This window comes from Pantherophis guttatus, chromosome 1 (genome assembly GCF_059756535.1).
Source record: "Pantherophis guttatus breed Tessera chromosome 1, ASM5975653v1, whole genome shotgun sequence".
Lineage (NCBI taxonomy): Eukaryota > Metazoa > Chordata > Lepidosauria > Squamata > Colubridae > Pantherophis > Pantherophis guttatus.
The window spans coordinates 169,937,204-169,964,334 of record NC_142063.1 but is presented as its reverse complement, the minus strand read 5'-3'; the positions used below and the strand labels follow the sequence as shown (position 1 = coordinate 169,964,334).

General features: G+C 43.4%; 1 protein-coding gene across 1 annotated transcript in view; it reads right to left on the bottom strand.

The window, feature by feature from the left end:
• Nucleotides 1–2,147: 2,147 nt before the first annotated feature.
• The window catches only part of CNBD2 (cyclic nucleotide binding domain containing 2), a 35,584-nt gene continuing 10,600 nt past the window's right edge, over nt 2,148–27,131 (bottom strand). Inside the window, exons 8-13 of the mRNA XM_060688106.2 lie at nt 25,953–26,091; nt 14,116–14,242; nt 12,238–12,433; nt 7,486–7,648; nt 5,988–6,127; nt 2,148–2,592 (exon numbers count right to left, since the gene is read on the bottom strand). Coding sequence (XP_060544089.2) covers nt 2,262–2,592; nt 5,988–6,127; nt 7,486–7,648; nt 12,238–12,433; nt 14,116–14,242; nt 25,953–26,091 — 1,096 coding nt within the window. The 3' untranslated portion in view covers nt 2,148–2,261. The remainder of the gene's footprint in view (nt 2,593–5,987; nt 6,128–7,485; nt 7,649–12,237; nt 12,434–14,115; nt 14,243–25,952; nt 26,092–27,131) is intronic.

The window sequence follows — 27,131 nt, the reverse complement described above, 5'->3', positions numbered from 1 at the left end:
CAAGCCACGCGCACAGAACCAGTAGTAAAAAAATTTGAATTTCACCACTGGGCCTAAGGCTAGATCTCTTCTTCCCCACTAGCACTGATCAATATCAATCAGGAAAAAAGGGGGAGAACTACAGCAAAACAGTGCCCCCACTCCCACTCCTCAGAGCTGGTCAGCAAACTACCAGGTCAATGGTATCAAAAGCTGCAGGGAGATCCACAGGTGCCAGGATTGATATGCCACCCCCATCCCAAGTCCTCCAAAGGTCATCCACAAGTGCAACCAATGAAGAATCTGTATTATAGCCTGAATCTTAATTGAAAAGAATCCAGATAAAACAACCTCATCCAAGGTCCTTTATAGTGGGAGCCCACTCCTTCTCTGCAACCTTTCTTAAAAAGGGAAGGTTGGAGATTGGACAAAAGTTATCTAAAACCAACAGGTCCAAGGATGGCCTTCTGAGCAGAGGGTGAACCACCACCTCTTTCAAGGCTTGCAGAAAGGCATTAGTCCAAACTCCAGGTGGCAGAACTCACAGAAGTAGAACCTCTGTCCACTTGTTCAAAATTGATCACCTCAAACTCCTCTCAGATAACCAAGCTAGGATGTGACTTGGCCATTTCAACTGGAACTGCTTAGCCAAAGTCCACTCCAAAGACAAGACTTTATCCAACAAATGCCTAGAATATTTCTTACCATTGTTGACATTATTGTTGACTTTAGCAGAACATTTGTAGATTTCTACAGCCTAGATGGCTTCCTGTAAGATGTCTGTTCCAAAGTTGAGCTAACTTAAACAATATATGTATCTCTCCCAGAGGCTTTCAAAATTTGGATTTGAGATATCAAGGATTTTTCTATTCTGACTATATTTACTGCTTCATCCAGGGTCAAATCATGTTATATGAACAATTTCTCTTTCTGGATGGTTTATAAACAACATAGGCAGTTCTCCAAATTCACACGCTTAAGTCTTTTTGGCATACAATCAACACAATCTCCTTTACTCCTTAAATCCTGATATTTAAAAAATGCATTTCAAAAATTATGTCCTTCTATGGTTAAAGTATGCAGGAAAGGTGTCTATTATTGTTTAACCCCTTTTGCATAAACAATAACAGATTATAAATCATCTCTGCTTCTTTTCAAGTAAAATGCAAAAAGCCCTGAAGTTTATTTTCTTTTTCCTAGGACCTGCAAACAATCAGACTGAATTGAAGCGCTGGAGCCACTTTTGCCAATATTTGCAGTTTTCTGCTGTGGGCAGGACATCAGAGATTGGAAGTTTGGCCATTTAGAGTACACTCACTTTTGACTCAGAGTAGCTTTCATTAGCCCAGCAGCACCATCCCAAGGCTGTGCCTTAGATCTGAGGTCCCCTTCAGATGACAAGCAAGTCCTTTTAGACATAGGAAGGGAGCCAAGTACACACAGCGACCAGTGTACGTAAGGTGATTGAAAGTACCTCAGAAAGCACCTTGAAATATATAAGTAAATCAGACTAATTAGAAGTAGCTGTCTAATGGGCATCTGCTGGCTATCAACTCTCCTTAAAAGCACAATACTCTTATTCCACATTGTAGCATCCATCATGTGTAGCACTGCAGAAATGAAAGCCTAAGAAGATCTGGAAAGCCACATCTCCATTTCTGGTCTATTGGCTTTCCAAATACTCTGAATCACTTTAAATTATAACCAGTGCAGTTTATATTGCTATTTGATTATAAAGCTTTTGGTCTTAAAATGTTGGAGTATGTTTCCTTTTCAGTCTCATGTTGAAACAGTAGGTCATGCTTATTCAACCATGCATGTTATGTTAATATGACATTTGCAGGATATTTCAAGAATGACGAGTGTCAGGAGATCAGCCTACAGAGGGAAAGCCAGATATCCTGTAGCATTTTTGTGCATTAAGCCACCCAGAGTTACCGTATAGCAGAGATAGCTGGCATAAACATTTAATACATAAATAAAGAATTAAATATAGTATGTAAGCATTTCAGCACTAACCACAAAACATGAATTTACTGATGCATATATATATGCATGGGGAAACCTACCTTATAAAAGAAATTTGTCTCCCTACAACATCATAAAAAAATGAAATGGACCAGATACACAAATCATTGTATCAATCAATTATAAAAAGAAATGTAGTCTTTGACAAATGCATATTTATGTGCAAATAGCCATAAACACATAAGTAGTATCATCCTTCAGTCTTTTAGAACTGGGCTTATGTGGCTGACTTATACATCCAAACCCTGATGCTATTAAAATGCGCCATCCAAATTGGGACGCACAACTGAGATGCCATGAATCAGCTTTGGTAGAATAACTGGTAGACTTTCTCTTGTTTGGGTTAATTGAATAGGAATGTATTTCAGTTTAGGTGGTGGACGTGGTATTCTGTAACACAAAGAAGTAAGATCCAAGATTCCTTCTTGATTCAAACTCCAGGAATCAAAGATTTCAGCTGTAGGGCATGGATGTGGAGGATGTACCATTTTCATGAGTTTGGGCTCCATCACAAGTTTCAATAGATCTTTCTTAAACATTTCCCAGGCATTCTGTCGAAGGAAGATCTGACACAGCTCATCATCACTGAAAAGTGAAAGCAATATTAAAAACTGGATTCCTCTTTTTAAGCAGCAGATCTTTCTATTTCTAAATGTCTTAAGTATTGTTTTTCTACATTTAAATGAACTCATCAGATATGATTGTCACATCCCACCAGCATCTTTCCCTCTTCCCTGTAGTATTTAGAAAGTCATGATAGAATAATAGAATAACAAGAGTTGGAAGGGACCTTGGAGGTCTTCTAGTCCAACCCCCTGCTGAGGCAGGAAACTCTACACTACTTCAGACAAATGGGTATCCAACATCTTAAAAATTTCCAGTGTTGGAGCATTCACAACTTCTGGAGGCAAGTTTTTCCACTGATTAATTGTTCTAACTGTCAGGAAATTTCTCCTTAGTTCTAAGTTGCTTCTGATGATGGCTCTCCTTTTTTCCTTTTGTTTCTTTTGGTTGAAGCTTATCATCTCACTTGATTCCTGACTTGTATTTGTAGGTTGAGGTATGGCATGTATGCAAGATCTAATCTGGATCTGTCACTGCGACTAGAGGTTTACTCTTCCAAGCTTTCAAACTCGTGCTGGAGCACACCCTCAGGAACTTAAGCTATTCTTTGAGGAATCTACCTGCCTTAGAGTTGGAACCCTGACACTCAGAAGAGTAAACTCTGATCCTGGTGACTGACCCAGATTGGATTTTGCAACATTATTCTGGGACACATATTTGTTTATGGCATGTATGTATACATTCATTATGTCCATGTGGAGAGCATTTTAGATACTGTTCTTTGTCTCTACACTTTATCTTCTTCCTGTTCTTTTTTTATTTTTTTATTTTATAAACAGTTTTTTTTTTCTCTTCATAACAAACATTACATCATTAATCAATCAGTGTGTCATCTGGGTACAAATTTTTTGTGTCATCATATTTAACGCTTACCACCATTTTCTTAATATGTACATATCTTTACTTTTACATTTCAATTTATTGTATCTCCTGTTAAAGCATTTTCCTTCCAAATGTATTTAATTTTATACTACTTTTTCTCCATATTCACTTTCCATCCAATGATAATGCCCCCATATATTATAATACTCCGATTCTTCCTTCCCTTTAATTGCCAGTGTTAATCTATTCATTTCTGCACATTCTAGTATTTTCTTAATTACCTCTCCCTCTGTAGAGATTTTTTCCGCTTTCCAATTTTGTGCAAATACAATTCTTGCTGCAGTTATTACATGAATAATCAAATATACATTTTCTTTACTAAATTTCTCAGATATAATACTGTTCTTTGTCTCTACACTTTATCTTTTTCCTGTTCTTGACAGTTAGTCAAGTACCTTTGCATGGTGGGGAGGAAAGGGAAAGTTAAAGTGCTCATTGGGATTTGAGATACAAAAAGTGCTGAAGCTGAGTCAGCTGGATTCCAGTCTGACAGTTCATGGTTTCCCACCCAGTGCATGTCTATAGAGATTCCACAGTGCTGGACACACAATTCTCTGTTACAAGGATGAGAATCCTTCTTCTATTAATCAACTCTCAAAACTCCATCAGGGCCCTTGCTCCTTGCAACCACCATACTAAAATTGCTTTCACCAGTACACAGATCCTCCTGAACACTCAGAGATACTCATAATGATTTAGTAATGATTGTTCAGTACTTTGAAAAGGAGGTATTCCTGGCTGCTGCTTAAAGTCTTAAAACTGTTAAAACTGTTTTGGGAAATATTCTGCATAATTTGGGAAGGATAAAAGTTGTGGTCAAGGAGAAGTTTGGTATTTGGAGGATAAGGAGACCAGTACTTTCTCTTTTGCTTTCATACCCATCCATCCAGTTGTTCTCCAGCTTACTTACGAACCTGCCCTTATGTATTACAGTGCTGCTGGTAATAAATGCTTATTTGGATTCAGAATTATGAAGGAGAGGACAATGTACATCTCTAATAGAGACTTAGATACTGGAGGAAAACGGGGAAGTTAAATTTACATAGTTATCCATAGATCACCAGTTTAGGCCAGGAAGCCCTTTAGAAGAGAAGTAGCTTTTGAGGAAACCCATGTGTAGCTGTGGGTATATGGAACATTTTTGTTAAAAGAAGAAGAAAGAAAAACCCGACCACTTTGTCTATTTTCAAATATGACTTTTTTTCCTTGGAAAGGACAAATATGAGCCATTAACCAGCCTGATGAAGAATACAAAGGAGACTCTAGTGATTCCAGTTCTCCCTACAGACCAAAGGATTTCCAATTCCAGAATGGCAAAAAGTGTACGTTACTAGCATTAATAGCAGCAGTAACACTACAGGTAGTCCTCGAGGTACGAAACTAATGGAGCCTGCCCTTTAGGTTTGTAAGTAAAAAAATTTGTCTCAATTTTACGAATTTTTAAAATCAAATTCATTAATTAAATCAAAAGGATCTTTAAATGAATGTCGGTAAAATGAGGACCTAGATTGTTGGGGGCAATATGCTGACACTATAAACCGCTTAGAGAGAACTGTAATGCACTGTGAAGTGGTATATAAGTCGAAGTGCTATTGCTAATCTCCAAAATAAAAATAAAAATAAAAGCAAGGAAAAACATTATAGAATGCTTTGTCTAGATGCTAGCTAGCATTTCTACAAGCAGTTTCAAGGCAAACAAACTTTATCTTTGCAAAGTATTGTACTTACAAACACAATAGTTTGCAAAGTATAGTACTTAAAAAGCAGAGCAGTTCCCAAAGTACTTACAAACAGTACAGTACTATAGAAAAACAAAAAAGAATATTTTAAAATAGTTACAGAAACAATTCTAGCATTCAATTCTAGCCCTAGTCCTCAATCCCATGCAGCATCAAAAACAAAAACAAAAATCCAAATTTGCATTTGGTTTAATTTCTAACATCAGTACCTTTCTGAATAAATTTGTTCTTGTGAAAATTCACTAAATGAAAGTTTCTACCTGGGGGGTTACCTGCATTGTTTAGTTGTTCAATAGATAAATTGCCTTGTCTTCCAGGAAAACAAGGCAGCTTCCATAGGGAGCTTCATTTTATCAACCACAACCACAGTCCTGTGAGATAAGGGAGGGCTGAGAGCATGGGACAAGCCTGATCACTCAACGAGTTTCCAGAGCTGAGGGTGGACTTGAACCAAGGTCCCTCCAATCCTAGTAGAGCGTTTATCTGCTATATCACACTGGTGATAATTCTGTAGAATGATTCTTGGCTTCTTTTTCATCCCAAAGAAAAAAGTAAGCCAGCTGCTTGGAGTTCTACACAAAATTTTTAAATTTGAATTCTATTCATACTAAGGAAGTTCTGCAAGACTTTCACTAGATACAGTAAATGATGCATAAACCTCTTTGACCATGATCCAATGTTGATCATGAGCATTTTCACACGAATTCAGCAAATGCCAGCCTCAGCTACACCCACCTGGGATATTTAATCTTTAGTTTGTTCAATTTCATGAGAATAACGTCATCAGCCCATGCCTCAATCTTTTCTTTTTTCAGTCGGATTAGTTCAACTCCTTGACTGACCATAACGATGACACGACTGTCATCCAGATTTACCTAAGAAATACAAACGATGCACCTGTCAGCTTTTTTTTTTTTTTTATATGCCGCCCTTGTCCGGAGACTCAGGGCGGCTTACAATGCGTTAAGCAATAGCCTTCATACTTTTGTATATTTTATACAAAGTCAGCTTATTGCCCCCACAAACCGGGTCCTCATTTTACCCACCTTAGAAAGGATGGAAGGCTGAGTCGACCTTGAGCCTGGTGAGAATTGAACTCGCAGTAATTGCAGGTAGCTGGATGTTAAATGCTGCCTTAGTAGGAGGCATTAGCCTCCTACGCCACTCACTCAGGCGTATCATGGATACAATGACTATATGTTCTTTCTTATAAAGAACATTATTTCAGAAAGCTATCCTTTGGGTTTATTTTTCAAAAACTCACTTTTGTCCTTTATTTTGGTGATTTAACTTTTAGCATACAAAGAGTACCATTTAATGCATAGTCTGCAGAAATACTTGCTTCTAATAGCGTTTCATGCTTTTTAGATATTTTTATTAGAACATGTGTTTTTGTAAAAAATTTCTTGGTTTTCATCTTGAATCTTCCTTTGTAAAGCAAAGTTATAACATAAGCAATTAAACACTTTTATCCTTATGAAGCTCTCAGATTTCCCCCCCTTTTTAGGTTTGTCCTTTATTTTTTCCAAGAAAATATAGTCATTGTAACCATGGAGCAACTTTTGAATGTTTCCAATGTCCAATGGAATATTGGGTGGGGAGGCAGGATTCCAGTGCTGTATATAGACCATACATACAGCCACTTCCATATAGGTTCAGAGTTTTTACAAAATCTAACTTTAAATCTTTAAACTTGTATTTTTTTTCTTGATATAAGGAAAGATGTGCAATAACTGCCATTGTAGTTGCTGAGTAAATACCAGCAGCTTCCTCTCCCACTATTCCTATTCGTAGAAAGGCCTTACTTATGTTGGGTTATTATAGAACAAAATCTACAATCTAAATTTCTAAGAAGTAGAATTAATTAATTAAGAATGAAGTGTGCCTAGAGCAGTCATTTGTCACGAATGTGATGTGATTAGATTGGAGTCCAGCAGGTGGCTATACATATTTTCATTTTGGTTGAAACTACTGTTTTCTTTTTTTCTTTTTTTCCCCCCATGGTGCTTTGATCGTTGATCAATTTTTACTTTTTAAAAATGGAGTTCTAGTCATTGATCCTGATGAAGTACTACATACACATACACATAGCCCTCATATGGCTATCAAAATATATCATAAATGAAGTAAAGGAAATACATTAAATCACACTTATTCAGGATTATTTTTGCTTTTTTCATGTTCAGTGTATCTTTATCACTATCCCCAACTGTCAGCTTACAGATTTACTTACTATGTAATCTCCTTTATAGAGTTGATCTAGTCGGATATATACAGCCGCGGCAACAGAATTTGGCATTTCTCCATAGGCTGAGTGTGATTTCTGTCTGAATACTCCTGATACAACGTTTTGCACCAGCTCTTGTTCTTCAGATGATACCGGTTCATGAAGGATGCTTGAATTTAAGCAGATAAACTTATATATTAACTCTTGCTTGGTCAATGTAGGGTTTTAGTCTCAAAGACCAATACTTTCCCCTCTGAATTCATAACAAGAACCAACTTTAAAAAACAAACAAACAACGCACATCTTCAAAACAAGGCAGCCCCTGCTATTTTCCTTCCCTATATCACCCCTTGGAGAAAGACCAAATCAGGAAGCAAATTCTGCAGGAGAACCAGAATTCTACTTTATTTAGGTGGGTTCTAATGCAAACTCCTGCAAGTCTGATTCTGTTTTTTCTCCCCTCTCTCTTTAACCCTGGGAGGCAGGGAGGATCCAACCTGAGTCTCCTCCTAATGCAGTCTCCATTTCCAAGATTTAAGGAATGCACCTGTCATCAATTTCTGATGTTTGCTTTAAGGCAGGGGTCAGCAACCTGCAACTCTGGAGCCACATGTGGCTCTTTCACCCCTCTGCTGCGGCTCCCTGTCATTCAAAATATGCGTCACAACCACCAATGTGCGACACCCGCTAGCACGCAATTTATTGAGCTTTTCAATTCCCGGTAGGCCAACCATGGATAAATCCAAGAAAAGAAAAGTTTCAGAAGAAACCAGAACATTTAATTCAACTACATATGCTAGTTTTGTAGCCGCTCAAGAAATAGTCAGGCACGGGAAGCGTTTTGTGCAGGGGTGAAATTCAAATTTTTCTCTACCGGTTCTGTGGGTGTGGCTTGGTGGGTGTGGCAGGGGAAGGATATTGCAAAATCTCCATTCCCACCCAACTCTGGGGCCAACCAGAGGTGGTATTTGCTGGTTCTCTGAACTACGCAAAAATTCCGCTACCGGTTCTCCAGAACCAGTTAGAACCTGCTGGATTTCACCCCTGGTTTTGTGGCTCCCAGTGTTTTCTTTTCTGTGGGAAATGGATCCAAATGGCTCTTTGAGTGTTTAAGGTTGCAGACCCCTGCTTTAAGGCAATTTCCCTGGCTCTCTATATCCTAACATTCAGATGAGTCTGAACCACAAATCTCAGAGTCCCCAGCCAGCACATGTCATGTTGGGCAGCAGGAAGAAGGAACCTAGAATTAAGGAGAAATTTCCTGACAATTAGAACAATTAATCAGTGGAACAACTTGCATCCAGAAGTTGTGAATGCTCCAACACTGGAAGATTTAAGAAGAGATCGGACAACCATTTTTCTGAAATGGTATAGGGCAGTAGTGGCAAACCTATGGCACATGTGCCAGAAGTGGCACTCGGAGCCCTCTCTGTGGGCACACGCTGCCGCCCCGGCCCAGCTCCATCGCATTTCTCTGTCATGTTTTTCACCGTTGTTTGCAGGGAAACAAAAGTTTGTGGGCCTAAAAAAAAAAGTTCAATCAATTCCAATTTCTTGCAAAAGAAAAATATCTCATGAAGTTGGAATTGATTGAGTGAACTTTTTTTTTTAGTCCCACAAACTTTTGTTTCCCTGCACACGATGACAAGAAAAGCAACAGAGAAATGCGACAGCTGGAAATCAGGTAGACAAAGAAATGCTTGGGGGAAGCGAGGGCATCTGGGTGGTGGTGGGTGGGGCAAGTTTTGTGGCGCAGAAATGGCAAAACAGGCAACGGAGCAGCTGGTACGAGGTAAGGAGGCAGTCACTTCCCCTCTCTTCTCCTCCGACTGAAATTGAAGGGTGAGAAAAGTAAGGTCTTCCTTAGGCAAGAAAAACCAAATGCACAGGTATAGAGCAGGAGTTATTTGGCTCAACAGCAGTAATTGTGAGACGAATCATAATGGACAACCATTTAAGTATGAGATAGAAATGTGCTGCATCTGCCAAAAAAGCAGCCAATTCTAAGCTGCATCAATAGAGGAACAGTATCAGGATCACATGAGGTGTTATTACCAGTACCACTTTATAATACCCTGGTAAGACCACACTTAGAATACAGTATCCGGTTCTGGTCACCATAATATTAAAAAGATGTTGAGACTCTAGTCTAGATAAGAGTGCAGAGAAAAGCAACAGAGATGATAAGGGACCTGGAGGCTAAACTATACAATGAACAGTTGCAAGAGCTAGGTATATCTAGTCTAACAAAGAGAAGGACAAGGGGTGACATGATAGCAGTGTTCCAATATTTGAATGGCTGTCAATTCCCTCTTCTCTGGCTGTCACTTGAGAGTAGAACAAGGTATAATAGGTGAAAGATTATTAAAGAAAAATTCAATCAAGATTTAAAGAGAAATTTCCTGACAGTGAAAACAATTAATCAGTGGAATGGCTTGCCTTCAGAAGTTGTGCGTACTCTATCAGTGGAGGTATTCAAGAAGTGATTGGACAACCATTTGTCCGAAATGGTATAGGGTCTCCTGCTTGAGCAGAGGGTTGAACTAGAAGGTCCCTTCCAAGGTCCCTTCCAACTTTATTATTCTAATGTTCTATGCTCTGTGCTCTTTGTAAACAAAATGGGCATCTGTAAAACCTATTGTAGCATTCAACCCTGATATGCTGCTGATGGCCATCAAGCTGGTATGCTGATGATGTTTCCATCTCCTGTTTCTTTCTGGGTGGGGATGATGGCTAGAGTGGGGGCTTGTTGCAGATCATGTTTCCTAGGAATTTGACCCCCAGGTCCAAATTAAGATAATCCTGCCTTGGATCTCCTCCATATAAAAAGAGGGTAAGGAAAAACATGTCAAGCTTTCAAGATATTCTACAATTACAAAGTTCCAGTAGTTGCTGGGTGTCTGTTTCCAAATCTAGCCTACTTCAAAGGGTTGACATCAATCTTGTATGCTTCAGTGCTCTACTCAAAGATGCATCTAATTATGCCATGTGATCCCACAGAACAACTTGCTAAAACATTTTTACAACATTAATAACAAGTGGATGTATAAATAACAAACTACAGGTAACGTAGCATTTGGGACTAGGTTTGCCCAAGTAAAAAACAGTCCTTTCAGTATTTCTTCACTTCCATGGGATTTTGTCAGAAATATTTGTAGGAACCCAGGATCAATTTCTCACTTTTACAACGCATTGTGAATTTTTTGTGACATGTCAACCAGCAGAATTTCCTATAGATCATGCCAGAGTGACTTTTGTTCTGAGCCAGCTGAAAGAAGAAACATTCAAATGAGCTGTGCTAGTCATTGAGGGCAACAGTTCTTTAATGGAAAATTACCAGAACTTTAAATAAAGACTTAGAACTGATGCTATATCTAAGAGAGCAACAGTAAACCAAGAGGATATTTAGCCAAAGCTTGTATACTAAAGTATATATCTCTGAGTCAGTTGCTGCTGTAAGTGCCACACCTGTGGAACTGTATGCCATGTGGCAAGCAAGTGCCCAAATTAGTCAAAAGTCTCTACTTCAGGAAACTTGGCTGATTCTTCTCCCAGGAGCTTAACAGCTGTGCCCTCAAGCAATTAAGAAGAGCTCAGACAATCAACAATATGTAAATTATCCCTGTTATTCTTTGTACAATGTCAGGTATACAAATACTGGGCTCTACTTTTTTAGAGTTAGATACAGCAGTTAATTTCATAGATGAGGCCATAATGCAGCAGTTTAAATTGCCCACACTGATTATCAGAGAAACCTATGTTTGTAGAAACTATTGATGGAAAATGCTTTGAGCTGGTCCTATTGTACAACACACAATATTTATTTGTTTGTTTGTTTGATTGATTGATTGATTGATTTCTATAGCTGCTCATCTCAACAAGCAACTCTGGGCAGGGTACATTATAAAACATTGAAACAATTAAGACAGCACAAAATACTACATATGACACCAAGTAAAACTGTTATTATGGATGGTACTACAGTCAGGCAACAAGGCTCTTAGCACACTTGGGACTCCAGGCCTGGGCACACAACCAAGTCATCACAGCCTTGGTTTCGGGATCATCCTGATATTTGAAGGGAGAATATTTCAGAAGGCAGGGACTGTGGCAGAGAAATAACATGTCCAAGTCCCTACCAACCAATATTCCTTGGCTGATGGGATATACCAAACCTGTCTGACCAAACTGAATGGATAAAATGACTGAGAGAAGATGGTCCCTAAGGTGATCTGGCCCCAAGCTACTCAGCTCCTCTTAAAGAAAAGCTACATTTGACAAAGGCGGTGTGCAAGTACACCACAGATTCATCCAGGCAAGAGGATGTCAAGATTGTAGTGGGGGATTTGATGTGGCTCTCCTCTGGATTTTTACCATCTGTGCCCTTGTTTAAGAAGCTGGACTTAAAGTTTATTGATTCTTTCCAGTAACCCAGTAAATTATCCCAGCGGCCCTTGGTGTAAAAGTGCCCACTTTGGTGAAAATTCATGCGGTCTTTGGCAAAATGAAAAACTGGCCTCCAAAAGTATTTCTATGATTCATTTATCTTCTACACAACCGTTTCACAGCCTTATAGCCCCCAGTTCTTGATCTACAGCTTTTTCCTGATCTATCCTCTACGCACACATGTCTTCAATTTACCTGTATCATGCTTGGGATTCCAAGGCAGCTTGCCCTCAGCAAGGCCTCAGACCTCCCAGGAATGAAAGTGCCAACAAATATGCCATCCTTCAGAGACTCAAGCAATGCTCTTTGTACCTTTTCTCAGAGTTCTGCTCATCTATCACTACACTTTTACAACTCTTATTGGAGCGACAGATCTGCTTTTCATAGCTTTTATAGTTTTCACAGGATAAATTCTTCCTCTGTAAGTAATATGTTTTCAGGTCCCTTAATTTGTGTCCAGAGTAGGAGGTCCACATACTGCTTTTAAATCTATCAACACAGGCAATCTCTGGAAAGGGGAGGGGGAGAAAAGATATTGCAGAAGTTACTCAATCCAACTCTATCCTTTGTTTTCATACCTGGTATGCTTTTAAAGTCAGGAGTTAAATTAGAACATTTTCACATTTCTTGTTTGTTTGTTCTTACAATGTTTTACTTACAGTGTTTTACTTAATGCAATACTGTATTAAGATTCGGGCAGAACATAGAAAAGGCAAATAAATATGATAAGAATGAAGATTTACTAATAGTTCTGCCATGCAGTTGAAGCAAACTTCTGGGTAAAAAAGTTATTAAAGCCAAATGCTGATTTTGAAATATGGAAAAAGGGAAGTAATAGCTTTAAGTTGTGAAGGATGGCCATTTTTTTTGTTTTGTCTCTCTATTCTTCAGTAAACTTTGAAAATGATAAACTAACAAATAAAAAATATTTCCTGTTTTTTTCCTCCCATTTCTCATTTCCTACATTTTATCCCCCTCCCTTCCTCTCTCCCTCCCTCTCCCTCTCTCTCTCTCTCTCTTTGATGGCATATATAGTATAGGACAGTGGTCCCCAACCCCCGGTCCGCGGACCGGTGCCGGGCCGTGGAGTACCTGGCACCGGGCCGCGCAGCAGCCGGGGGACATGAACGCTGCAGCGCAAAGGCTCCTGGGCCGTGCGCAAAAGCTCCTGGGCCGTGCGCAATGGGCCGTGCGCAAAAGCTCCTGGGCCGTGCCCCCACCCCTGCGCGCGCTCAGCGGGCCGTGGCGATAAAAAGGTTGGGGACCACTGGTATAGGATATTTTAAAGAAAGGCCCTACTTTGCTTATTCCTTTCTTTCTTTCTTTCTTAGTTTAGGTGAGCTTCCAGTCTTCAACTATTTTTTGTTGTACCTTCTTTAAATAAATAAGTCATTTTCTCTCTATCAACAACTATTTTATAGCAACAGGTTTCTCTAGAATTGCACAAGAATGTTCCATAGAAATGTAAACTAAATTGTTTGATTACATGCTTTCCTGAAAAGCATTTCATGCAAAGATTAGCAAAGGAGAATAAAACTTGATAGAATAGTATGACATAATGTCTGCTTTTTATCGTAATCAAAGCTTAAAATTTTAGAGTCTAATATTTTTAGATTTCCACTTGCAAATTAAATTGGGAAAATAATTTAACACAGGTAAATATATAGTTGCATAATAAAAATGATTTGTGTTAGTGTGTATACATGTATATACACAACACATCATCAATAAAAAACTAAAAAGATTAATTATGATGGCAAATGGGACTGGGAACCAAGCAATGCAGTCATGAAGTGTAATGTCACATGACCACATCACTTAGCCATGGCAATTCCAAAATCTCAAAATTGCTATCACGTGACCGCGGCTTGCTGAAATATTGTAATTATAAACTGGGCAAAAAGAACCTTGATCATGATAATATGACTGCAGGAATGCTGAATTCTAAGGACTCTTTGCAAGTTCCCCTTATTCAGCACTGTTGTAATTCTGAACAGTCATTGAAAAACTGGTCATAACCCAAAAACTATCTGGAGTTGATATTTTCTCTCTATCTTCCAATCATAAAGTATTTTTGCCTTAAATATTTTGCCCACAAAGAACTAATTATTTGGATTGTAAGACCAATACCATTGCTATACGTTGTGTTTACAAGGATTACACCTTTATAAAAGTCAACATGTAACATACCAGAATCCATATGCTGCCTTTCTTTTGTGGATATTTTGTTTTTGGGAAAATGCAGCTGTTTGGCGATCCATTTTTGATAAGATGGACAAGTGCTGAGATTAACAAGTCGCAATACTTCACAAATGCCCTGATGAAACAAAACAAAAATAAAAAGCAGTTGATTTGTCTGGTTGAATGGAGGTCTGTGAGGTGAATGAATGAACAAATGTGAGCAGCTTATACTATCGAAAAATTTGTTCACCTAAATTATCAGTCAGAGTTTTAAAAATCAGTATCTAAACCAGTAATTAACAAAGTGATACAGAGTCCATATATGATCCAAGATTCTATTTGGGGGTTCATTGACAGTTCAAAGTAGACCAGTGGGTTACAATAACAGAATCTTGCAAGTCTGAAAGTAATTTATCCCCATCCAACTTTATGCTAAAGAGAACTAGGGAGGGTCAACTCTGAATCCTTTCTTAAATTACATTTCTACCTCAGAACCAAGATTTCTCTTATCTGAGGGTTTCCTTGGCTGCTCTTCCTCCTGTTCTTCGAGGTTATTTGCATATCCCATTATATTCATGGAGCTTCCCAAGAGCACCTAAATTCAGCAATAAATTATCATGGACAGAGAGGTCTTTTTTTTTATTTTTAAACAACATCTAATAAATGTTTATGTTTAAGAGCTAAAATAACTATAACAACTCTCTCTAGGTAATAGATTTAACTCACCTATTTTACTTTTATCCCTCTCTCCACCTCTCAATAAACAGGTCCAATTTTTAAGTCTTTACTTCCAGTGGTAACATCCTTGAGGTACTCAGAAGTAGGGGGATAATTTGGTCCTAATAAGCCTAAATTGGCTAATAAATAGTTTTGGTTTGCTTGTATTTGGTAACCTCTCAATAAGAGCAGCAATTGCTTCTTACTGAGAGGTTTAATAGAATATCACTTCCCAACCACAATATTTTTCTGCATAAAGTGTTAGCTTTGCTCCACTGGCAGCAGAATGCTTAACTTAAATATCAACACTGATAATGGGGTATCATTATCTGTCACAACCAAACCCAATAAAATAGTTAAGAAGGAAAAATAATATGTATTTGTTAAGTTCTGCCATTTAAGACAATCATCTCATTTTGCTTAATGGTAGGATCAGTGCTCATCTCTGTATTTTTCTTTCATTTTCAGACAGAAAAGGGAATTTTAAAAATTAAAGATAATTTAAAGCAAAGGGGGTCAATCCTGTGGAAAGACTTGGAAGTGGTTCAGTTTGTATTTCATTACAAAAGAGTTTGTATGACTTGGAAGCAGTTACTCACCTGAGAATGAACTGATTAAGTCGGCATATACTTGCTTGTGACTAAAATGATTATTTTGGAATAAAAGGTATACAGTACTGCAATTATATGTATCAAAGAAACATTATCTTAGAAGAGACCTACTGTCCTCGTGAAGGAGTAAGGCTAAAGTATTTCTTATAAAACAATATTCATAATATCTAGGGTTTTTTAATTGTTGGTTTTTTTCAAGTACGGATTTAATCATGGATAGTTGCTCAGCTGAGCAAAAGATTCTGCTGAATGAAATTTGCCTCAGGCCCAAAACTATTTGGATAGCAGAAATGGCTGAACAATGTGGGCTGAACAATTGGTGATCTCCCAGTTCTTCAAATTCTGGCACTGTCTCTTACCCTGAGATAATGATTTAGTGGGAGCATGGTGGCTCCCATAGTTACGATGCTGCAAGACCTGAGTGCTGCTGCATGGTGAGATGAGCTCCCATCATACACTCCAGCTCCTTGACAGGGACATGAAAGGAGCCCCCACGGGCATCCCACGGGCAACAGTGATGTCACCAGCTAATCCTTTCAAACTGGAAGCGCCTTATATGTGCCTCCAACACAAAAGGGGAATGATTTGGTGGTTTCCACTGTCGCAGCCTATTTTCATGGGCTACTGCTCTTGTCACTCTCTCTCTAATCCCACTGTATGAGAAAGTAGAACTCTCACAATTTGTATAGTCTTTTTGTCAATTAAAAGGTAAAAATGAAAGGGACTTGAAATAATGGCTATAATGCAACTATATAGCTTAGAGGCACTGACTGAAGGCTTTGAACCTGGAAATAGGCCAACCTCACAAAAATTAAAGAATTTTTTTTTTAAAAAAGATATATACATGAAACCTGTTTTACCTTAAAATAAAATTACAAAAGTATAGACAATGTTCTATGATGGAATGTAGTGAGAAGGTGGATCCTTAGAAGGAAAGGGCGCATTGCACAAGAGTAAAGGACAACTTAGCCCAAACGTCATGTGTGAGAGAAATAGAGTGAAGACAGCCCCTCCTTATTAGTTCACAGAGTGTATTGTGGTTGCAGATAGAGTCCTTAATCTGGCAAGATTTTGTCTGTAGGTGTGAAATAATAAATTAAAAAAAAAACTTAGCTTAGAAGAATTGTCACATGTTATGCTTGGTTTGGGACCTGACAGTTCTAGGAAAATAATAAATGGCCTTGTCAGTTCTCAGTGAATGCTTTTTCCTGGTCAATAGGAGTCCTCAGAATTCTATATTGTAGACTTACTAGAAAACTAAAAATAAAATTAAGTTCTTTTTGCCCGGTGAAAAAGATGGCATCCTAACTTGTACGGAGAAATAAGAACTTTAAGTGCAACTTAGCAGCACATAGAAAACAGAAAGAAACAATCTGATCTGTCCCCGTACCCACACACACACCCACACAGCCAGTCGAGGGTTAAGGAAACACTTTGGAACGCACCCAGGTCTTATCTCCGACTTGGCAGCGATAGACACACCGTCTGCCAAGGGTCTTTATTTTCACAAACAGACAGATAAGATACGAACGTTCAAGAAAGTCCAAACAGAAATAATATTCCTCCCAGCAGTTCCGGACGAGGCTTTAGTGACTCCAAGGTTTTGCTTTGTTCGTCACAAGGATCCTTTGACCACTACCCTCTATTATATAGTCTCTGGGGTGTGGTCCAGTGACTCAGTGCTAATCCCTAGCACGCCTCCCAAGCTGCTGCAAACGTTTATCACGCCTTCGGAGGCGTGCGTCCAGGAATGATGTTTCATTATCACTTTGACTCGAATCAGCTGTCTCCTCTCCCTCGACTGGCACTTGAGACAATGCCAGAGGGGAGGGGCCTGGAGAGGGAGGCCTGGCTGACTCCTCTTCCTCATGCTCGGAGCTTTCTTCCTCCGATGGGACAGGCTCAGAGGGCGGGGCCACAACACTATCCCCCACCGCAGGGCCCTTCCCCCGGGTCTGACGGTCGGGATGGGGTCGGGACGGGAACTGTTCGTGGAAAGCCCGCACCAGGTCAGGGGCCTGAACAGCAGACGCGTCCACCCAGGTGAAATCCTCGGGCCCGTACCCCTTCCAGGCGATGAGGTATTGGAAGCGCCCCTTCAGCCAACGGGAGTCCCGGATACTGTCCACCTCGTACGTCGAGGCGTCGTCCTCGTCGGCTGCGGTTGGGGGGACAGGCGTCGGCGGGCGGCGGAGATGGCTCGCGGGGGCCTCAGGGACCAAGAGGGACTGATGAAAAACAGGGTGGAGCCGCATGGAGCGGGGTAGAGTCAACCGGTAGGCCACCGGATTGATGACCGCCTCGATAGGGAAGGGACCGATAAAGCGTTGGGCCAGTTTCCTCACCGGCCGGTCCGTGGGGAGGTGTTTCGTGGACAACCACACCCGATCTCCTACTTCCAGCGGTGGCGTCTCCCGGCGGGCGCGATCGGCGAACCGTTTATAATCCTCTTTCACCCGGATCAGCTGCCGCCGCACCAGTTGCTGCACCGCCTGCAGCTCCGAGAGGAAGTCCCGGGTCTCAGGAACAGGGGAGTCCATGATGGTCAACGGGAAAAGCCGTGGATGGTATCCGACGTTGGCATGGAACGGGGTCATCTGGGTGGAGGTGTGTTGGGAGTTATTAAAGGCGAACTCCGCCAGGGGAAGGTACTCGGCCCAGTTGTCTTGCTGCTGGTTGACAAAACAGCGGAGGTACTGCTCCAGTATGCCGATGACCTTCTCCGTGCCCCCGTCAGTCTCCGGATGGTGCGACGACGACAGGCACACCTGCACCTCCAGCGCGGCCATCAGGCTTTTCCAGAAGCGGGCCGTGAACTGGGCCCCGCGGTCCGAAACCACCCGGTCCAGCAGGCCGTGGAGGCGGAAGATATGTTGCAGGAACAGGCGAGCCGTGGTGCGGGCCGAGGGCAGGCCGCGGCACGGGATGAAATGTGCCATCTTCGTGAGCGCATCCACCACCACGAGGACGGTCGTGTACGTAGCGGACACGGGCAGGTCTGTCAGGAAGTCCATGGAGATGGCTCCCCACGGTCTCTCCGGTGTCGGCAGCGGCTGGAGGAGTCCGGGAGGGGGACCGGACGCGGCTTTGGCCTGTCGGCACGTCACACAGGACGTCACGTAGGCGTGCACGTCGTGCCGTACCCGAGGCCACCAAAAAGTCCGCGTCACCAGGTTCAAAGTCTTAAAGAAGCCGAAGTGCCCCGCCGCGGGGTTGTCATGGCACTGGTTCATGACGAGGGCTCGGAGCGGACTCGTGGGCACGTACAGCCGACCCCGGTGTCTGAGCAAGCCCTCCTCCACGGTCCATGGGGACGCGGGACCGACGTCCGCTCTCCGCTGCTGCGACCAGTCATCCTGTCGCTGCGCTTCCAGCACCTGAGCCCGCAGGTCCACCGGTTCCTGGACCGCGGCCAAGGAGTCCGCTGGCAGCACCGTCCGGGGGGGAAGGGAGTCCTTGGGGCAAAAGTATTCCGGCTTACGGGATAGCGCGTCCGCCCTCTGGTTGAGGTTGCTCGGAATGTATGTGACGTGGAAGTTGAACCGGGCGAAAAACAACGACCACCGGATCTGCCGCTGGTTCAACTTCCTGGCCGTGGTGAGGTGCTCCAGGTTCCGATGGTCCGTCCGCACCTCCACCTGGTGTCGGGCCCCCTCGAGGTGATGTCGCCAAGCCTCGAACGCGGCCTTGATGGCCAGCAACTCCTTTTCCCAGATGGTGTAGTTGCGCTCGGAAGGGTTGAGTTTCCGGGAGTAGTATGCGCAGGGAAAAAGAGTGCCGCCATCCACCGGAGCCTGTAGCAGCACCGCCCCAATCGCCACGTTGGACGCGTCCGTCTCCACCACGAACGGACGGTGTGGATTGGGGTGCCTCAGGACTGGCTCCGTGAGGAAGGCCTGCTTGAGGACCTCGAAGGCCTGCTGCTGCGGGGGCCCCCACTGGAACGGGACCTTCTTCCGAAGGAGCTGGGTCAACGGCAAGGTCAGGGTGGCGAAGCCCGGAATGAAGGTCCGATAGTAGTTGGCGAATCCCAACAGACGCTGGACGTCCTTCACCCGACGCGGGGGTTCCCAACTGCGCAAGGCCTCCACCTTGCGCGGGTCCATCGCGATGCCCTCGGGGGTGATGATGTGCCCGAGGAACTCTATGGAAGTCTGGAAGAAGTAGCATTTCTCCAACTTCGCATAGAGCTGGTGCTCCCGCAGGCGCTGCAGGACCTGGCGGACATGCTGGAGGTGACTTTCCGGGGTCCGGGAATAGATCAAAATGTCATCCAAGTAGATCACCACGAACCGATCCAGCATGTCCCGGAACACATTGTTCATCAAATGCTGGAAGACCGCGGGGGCGTTGGTCAATCCGAACGGCATGACGGTATACTCGAAGTGTCCGTACCGAGTGCCGAACGCCGTCTTCCACTCGTCCCCCTCTCTCACGCGCACCAGGTTGTAGGCCCCTCGGAGATCGAGCTTAGTGAAGATCGAGGCCTCCCGCAACCTCTCCATAAGCTCCGGGATCAGCGGCAGGGGGTAGCGATTTCGCACTGTGATGGCGTTCAAGCGCCGGTAGTCGCAACACAGGCGCAAGTCCCCCGTCTTCTTTTTAACGAAGAGGACCGGGGCCGAGAGCGGGGAGGTCGAAGGCCGGATGAACCCACGGGCCAGGTTCTTTTCCAGAAAGTCCCGTAAGGCGGCCAGCTCGGGCTCCGACATGGAGTACAGGCGTCCCGAGGGCAGGGGCGCGTTGGGCATTAGGTCCACCGCACAGTCGTAGGGTCGGTGCGGGGGCAAGCGGTCCGCCTCCTTCTCGCTGAACACGTCGGCGAAGGGCGTCAGCTCCGGAGGCAAGGAGGCGTTTGGGGCAGAGACGTCCTGGCCGGCGCAGGTGTGGCGAAGGTGGTCGACACACTGCAGGCTCGGGAACGAGATGGCGTTTCTCGACCACGCCACCTGAGGGTCGTGCGCCCGAAGCCAGGCCATCCCCAGGACCAAGGGAAAGTGCAAATCCGCCGTTACGTAAAACTGGATCGCCTCCTCGTGGTTTCCAATGGCGAGGCGCAAGGGCTGGGTAGCGGTTTTGATGGGTCCCGCCACGAGTTCCTGCCCATCTATAGTTTCGACCCTCAACGGAGGGTCCACTGGAACCAAGGGGACTTTGTAATGGGCCACAAAGGCCTGGTCCATAAAGTTCGTGGTGGCCCCCGAGTCCACCAGCGCGTGCGCCTGGAGCCCCTCCGACCGGTTAGCCAACAACACCCGGGTGTTCAAAATCAGGTGCCGAGGGGGCTCACAGTCCACAGCCGCCGACTCCGGCGGGGCATGGTCACGTGCCTGACCCAGAGTTTCCCCTAGGCCAGGCCTGGCCCGTTTCCCGGCTGGTCGCGTCGAGACTCCGGAACAGGCTTGAGCGGTCCACTCCGCTTCCGGGGACACGAGGCGGCAAAATGTCCCGCCTCGCCGCAATAGAGGCACAACCCCCCTTGACGTCTCCGCATCCGCTCCTGGGCCGTCAGTTGAGGTCTGGCTGCTCCGAGCTCCATGGGCTCCTCAGCCGTCGCCACAAAACGCTGTGCGGTCCGGAGCGCTGTCGGTGCGAAACGCGGGGGTGCCGATGCTGTCGGTGGTTCCGGAAGAGCCCGACGGGGCCGTCGCCGTTGCAGGCGGGCGTCGATGCGCAGGCATTGGGTCACCAGTGCGTCGAGGGTCGGTGGCGCCTCCACACGAACCAGCTCGTCCTGCATCTCGTCGGAAAGGCCGTCCTGGAAAGCGTCCATCAGCGCCACCTCATTCCAAGCCGAATCCTGACCTAGCAGTCGGAACTCTGCAATATAGTCCTGCAGGGGGCGCTTGCCTTGGCGGAGGTCCTTGATGCGCCTCGCTGCCGTCTGCACCCGGAGGGGGTCCTCAAACATGGTGCGCAGGTGTTGTAAAAAGCCCTGAAAGTCCAGGAGCAAGGGGCTATCTTGCAACAACAGGGGCGTGGCCCATCGGGCGGCAGTGCCAGAGAGGGAGCTGATAACAAATGCCACCCGAGCCCGGTCATCCGGAAAATCCTCCGGCCTCATCGCCATAAACAGTTGGCATTGTCCCAAGAAGGCCGGAAACATCTCCTGCTGCCCAGAAAACCTATCTGGCACGTTCACTGGGCATCTCGGACGGGGAGGGGGAGGAGGTGGAGCTGCAGGAGCATTTCCCAAAGCAAGTTGGGCAGTTAGCTGTGCTACTTGCTGTTGCAGAAGCTGATTGGCCTCCAGCATCTGCTGTATCTGCTGCTGCAGCTGTTGGTCCATCGTGGGTTAACGATGGAGTATGGGGTGACGAACAAGATGATCTGTCCCCGTACCCACACACACACACACACAGCCAGTCGAGGGTTAAGGAAACACTTTGGAACGCACCCAGGTCTTATCTCCGACTTGGCAGCGATAGACACACCGTCTGCCGAGGGTCTTTATTTTCACAAACAGACAGATAAGATACGAACGTTCAAGAAAGTCCAAACAGAAATAATATTCCTCCCAGCAGTTCCGGACGAGGCTTTAGTGACTCCAAGGTTTTGCTTTGTTCGTCACAAGGATCCTTTGACCACTACCCTCTATTATATAGTCTCTGGGGTGTGGTCCAGTGACTCAGTGCTAATCCCTAGCACGCCTCCCAAGCTGCTGCAAACGTTTATCACGCCTTCGGAGGCGTGCGTCCAGGAATGATGTTTCATTATCACTTTGACTCGAATCAGCTGTCTCCTCTCCCTCGACTGGCACTTGAGACAATGCCAGAGGGGAGGGGCCTGGAGAGGGAGGCCTGGCTGACTCCTCTTCCTCATGCTCGGAGCTTTCTTCCTCCGATGGGACAGGCTCAGAGGGCGGGGCCACAACACAATCTAATATAATTTGCTGAGTGGAATTTTATCCATTTTTACAGAAAATAGCAACTTCTTTAATTAAAAGTTCCCCTATTTCATTACATAATATCCTCCAGCTTTCTGGGGAGACCTCTTGAATCAGAGGCTACTTGGTTATTAATTTGCATTCTTTTTCAGCCTATCTCTCCCAGCTTCTCCCCAGTTCAACTATATTTAGTTTTTTAAAAAACAAACAAATCCTTTCCATATCTGGCCTGATAGCAAATGCAATCATGCAACAGCTTGAACATACATTCCTGCTGACCATCCAGCCAACATTTCGGGTACGTTACGTGGATGACACTTTTGTCATTATTAAACGCTCCAAACTAGAAGACACCACCTACTTAATAACATGTTCACTGGGATCAGTTTCACACTTGTGTTGTGACTCCGACCCTGAGCCCATCTTATCGGAGGGAGAAGACTCCGAAGGTGAAGGAGAGGAGTTGGCCAGGCCTCCCTCTCCAGGACCCTCCTCTCAGGTGTCTCCCGAGGGAGAAGAGATTGGCCAGGAGCCAGGTATCTCCAAGCAGTCGCAGTCGGACAGTGACCGAGATAAGTCTTGGCTGGATCCACGTCAGCGTCGGAGAGACAAGCGCACGCAGCAGAAAAGGAGGCGTGCCAGAGATTAAGCTGAGTCACTGGACCACACCCCACAGGGGATAAAAGAGGGTGTGGTGGCCATTCAGACTCTGTGACAGACAAAACTAAACAACTAGCGAGTCGCATTGTATCTCTGAAACTACGTTATCTGCCTGCCTTGGATTTAACACGGACTGGACTTGACAATTCTTTGACTTTGTGTATTTGTTTTGGTTTATCTGACGGAGGAGGAACACCTCCCTCTGTGAGTAAAGTTCTTGTCAAGCAGCTACTGGGTTGCTGCCAATCCTGTTATCGAAGGAATTTATTGTCTGCAAGTTTTATTTAACCCCTGGCGTGTGTGAGACGGGGACAGAACAACTTGAGGAAGAAAAGGACCAATGACTCCCTTTCCTCTTATTGACATAAGAAGACAGGTTAACGGTGAACTAACAACCAGCATATACCGAAAATCTACACACGCAAACCAGATTCTTAGTTTCGCAAGCAACTGCCCTACCACACACAAGAGAAGCTGCATCCAGACCCTTTTCAGAAGAACACAGAGACACTCTGACGCACCAAGTCACTGAGAAAAGCAGTGTGTCTCCCTCTGCAATGGCTATCCCAAAAACTTCATACTCCAATTCATATCATCCAAACTCCAACGGACCACTCATCCAATCACAGCACGGAAACAAGTCCTACCATACACCAAAGGAACATCAGAAATGGCTGTTCAGATTCTACAACCCCTGGGAATAATGGTGGCTCACAAACCCATGTCCATGCTCTGACAAGAGCTATTTAAGATCAAAGACAAAATATAGAAGGAAGACATTAGCAACATACCGTATTTTTTGGAGTATAAGATGCTCCAGACTATAAGACGCACCTACCTTTTTTTTGGGAGGATAAAAAGAAAAAAAATCTGCCCCTGCCTCCGAGCAATTTTCCTCCTTGCAGCAAACAGCAAACAACCTGCTTTAGTTTCATTTACGTTTTAGCACAGCTTGATTAACACAAGAAAAAAAATCTGCCTCCCAGCAATTTGCCTCCTTGCAGCAAACAGCGGAGGCCCGCATGACAATAGGCACTGGCAACCTCTGCATCCTGAAACAGCTGAGGGTCGGGAAGCCAATCCAACCAACAATCAACTGCATGTGCTAATCAGGCGGTGCTGAAGCTGAAATGGGCTGTTTGCTGTTTGTTGCAAGGAGGTTAATTGTTGGCTGAACAATTGAAGCTGAAACAGGCTGTTTGCTGCAAAGAGGTAAACTGCTGGTAGGTAGAGGCCAAAGGGTGGGGGCAGGTGGGTGGGCGGGGCTACATTTGGTGTATAAGACGCACCCAAATTTTCACCCTCTTATAGGGTGAAAAATACAGTAATATACAAAACCAGTTGCAACAATTGTAACCATATCAGACAAACAGGATGACAACTAAAAGCAAGGATTCATGATCATTGGCTAGAGGTTAAGTAACACCACCAAAAATCACTGATCTCAATTTACATTGACACTGAACAACACCAGTTTGACTGGGACGGAATGAAAATCATCAGCCATGCCAACACTCGCCATGCACACCAATTTGCTGAAGTCTGGCATTCTACAAAAGGTTCAATCTATAAACATATGGATTTGGAACCAGCATATGAGCCTATAAGAAAGTAGACCATCAGAACGACCAATCAGTGACAGAACCGACCACCCCCTTACCAGCTGACTTTCATACCACGCCACTAGCCAGTTACATGACTGACCATTCCACCACACAAGACCTATTTAAACTGAAGAGAAATGAGACAAGACACTTCAAACAAAGTCCACTGATGATGTTACCTAGCCTGGTAATGAAATGTTCAGAAGCTAAACAGCAAGCTCAGAGTGCAAACCATAACCAAAATCCTTTCCATCTTTAATCTTTTCCAACCACAGGAATGGTTGTAGTATCTGTCTGTGCCCAGATTACAAAGAACATCTATCCCTCACAGATGTTCATTGAGGGTGTATGTATTGCTAAGAACATCAGAACCATGTATTTATTGTCAATATAGAGGGAAACAGGTCGCCTAGAACAAGTGTGAAAAATAAGACACAGATTTGCATAAATATTGTATTTGCTATGAGAAAGAGGGAAGAAAATAGAGATACTAGAATAAAAATGTCTACCTGATAATACTTTTTGCCTGCGAATTATGCTGTGCACATGCTTATTGTTAAAGAGAAAAATCATTTAAGTTCTAGCTATTCTGTCGCATAGATATTTTCCTTAAACCAGGTATGGCCTGGGGAGTGTCTTAAAGAAGACATTTTCAGACAAAAGACAATCTTCACATATCATGTTCGGCCATAGGGCTCTTTCTCACTAGCATAATCCCATTGCTGCAGGCTACAAGCTATGTATAAGCATATAGGCTGAGGCTGGTGAGGTGGAATCAATGGTTCTCAGGCTAAAGCAGGCCATTATGCAAAGATGTCTCAACCAGTTCCTAACATCATCAAGGCATCTTCCAATTTGGAAGTGTAGAAGAAGCCGAGTCATAGATGTGCACAGAGGAATGCAGGTGAATGCATAGGAGTCAAAAGACACCATCCTTTTATGAAACACAGGTGAAGATACAACTTATGTATTTATGTCCAACATGGTACAAGTGATGCAAATTACATAATTCTGTTATTTGTGGGATAGTATGACATGCATGTTATCATTTTGACATCATGATGGCCTAAAATAGATACCTATGATCCATGAACCACCGGTAGTCTGTACTAATGGATTCCCTTACTTTGGATATATTTTTAACGGTTCCCTTTCAAAAGACTGCAAAACTTTACTAGATGTTGGTGTTCGAGATATAACATCACTGAATCTGAATTTTGCATAGATCATAGGTTCATAGATTTTGAGTTAGTAACTGCTGTGCAAATCCATCTATTTTTAAATTTTGTAGATTTAAAAAAACTGTAACTAGTAGAAACAAAATGGTGCAAACCATACTATAAAATATGAAACTAAAGTAAATCTCACCTTGGTAACAAATACCATACAGTGGGTTTCTGCAAGATCAGTGGTAATCACCTGTCCAGAATAGAATCTCTCAACTTTGCAGTAATTAGCTATTTTATCTATTGAAGAATCAGGCAGTGTTTGAAAAAGATCTATAGCCCTGAAAATAGAAAAAAAAATGTGGCTATTCTCATCAACTATTTATTTAACTACAAATTGAAAACTTTTGGCTAACTACAGATCAAAGCATTCAGTTATGGCTCTGAGATATGTTGCCTCTAAATTCAAGTCTATTCCACTATGTATGGAATTCCATTAAAGATAAAGGGGAACACAGGCAAAGGAAACCCAATAATCACTTGTTTCTAAGTCTATCACCTGAAACAAATTTGTTATTTTGTTGGCTTTATGCAGCTCAACATACAACCCACCATTTAATGTCTCTGAAATGTCCTATATATCGATGTGCATGCTGTGCTGTATTCTGGAAAAATGAACATGATGATAAAGCCTGGAGCAGATGCTTAACTTCTAAATAATATATATCACTGCTGCTGCTGCTCTTCCCTCTTGTTCCCAAGCTAACAGCAATAGGTGACAAAATAAAGAGGAGGAGGAGGAGGAGGAGGAGGAGGAGGAGGAGGAAGAGAGAAAGGAAGCCCAGGAAGAAAAAAAATTGAAATAGTTCCTGCCCGGTTTCTGTAGGGAGTCTTGGAGATGACCTTGGAGAAACCATCCAGCAACTGTTAAGAAAACAACAGGTGCAGAAGAAGTTTGTGTTAAGCTCCCAAGACAAGAAGATACTCAGGCCAGTTCCCCTTTGACTCTGGAGCATAAAAGATATGGCAGGGAAAACATAGGTGGACTTGCAAGTTTTTGCTACTAGCACACATCTCAATAAAGCAGAATTCTGGCCTTCTCTGTGGAATCCATTTTCTGATCTGGTCCACCTTATAGGGCTGAAATCAATTTTTCTCAAAGGTTTGGGAAATTGTGGTTCCTGACAATTTCAAATCAGCAACATTTGATTTGTGAAGCAAACATTACAGGCAATGTAAAGGGAAGGTCTAAAAGGCCTTGGAGCTAAATTTCAGGTATATTCCTACCTCTGCAAAGAAGCCATGAACTGTGAAGGGTAGACTGCAATAATCTGAAATGCTCTAGCATTCCTGTCCAAATGGACAGGAATGCTTGAGGCAA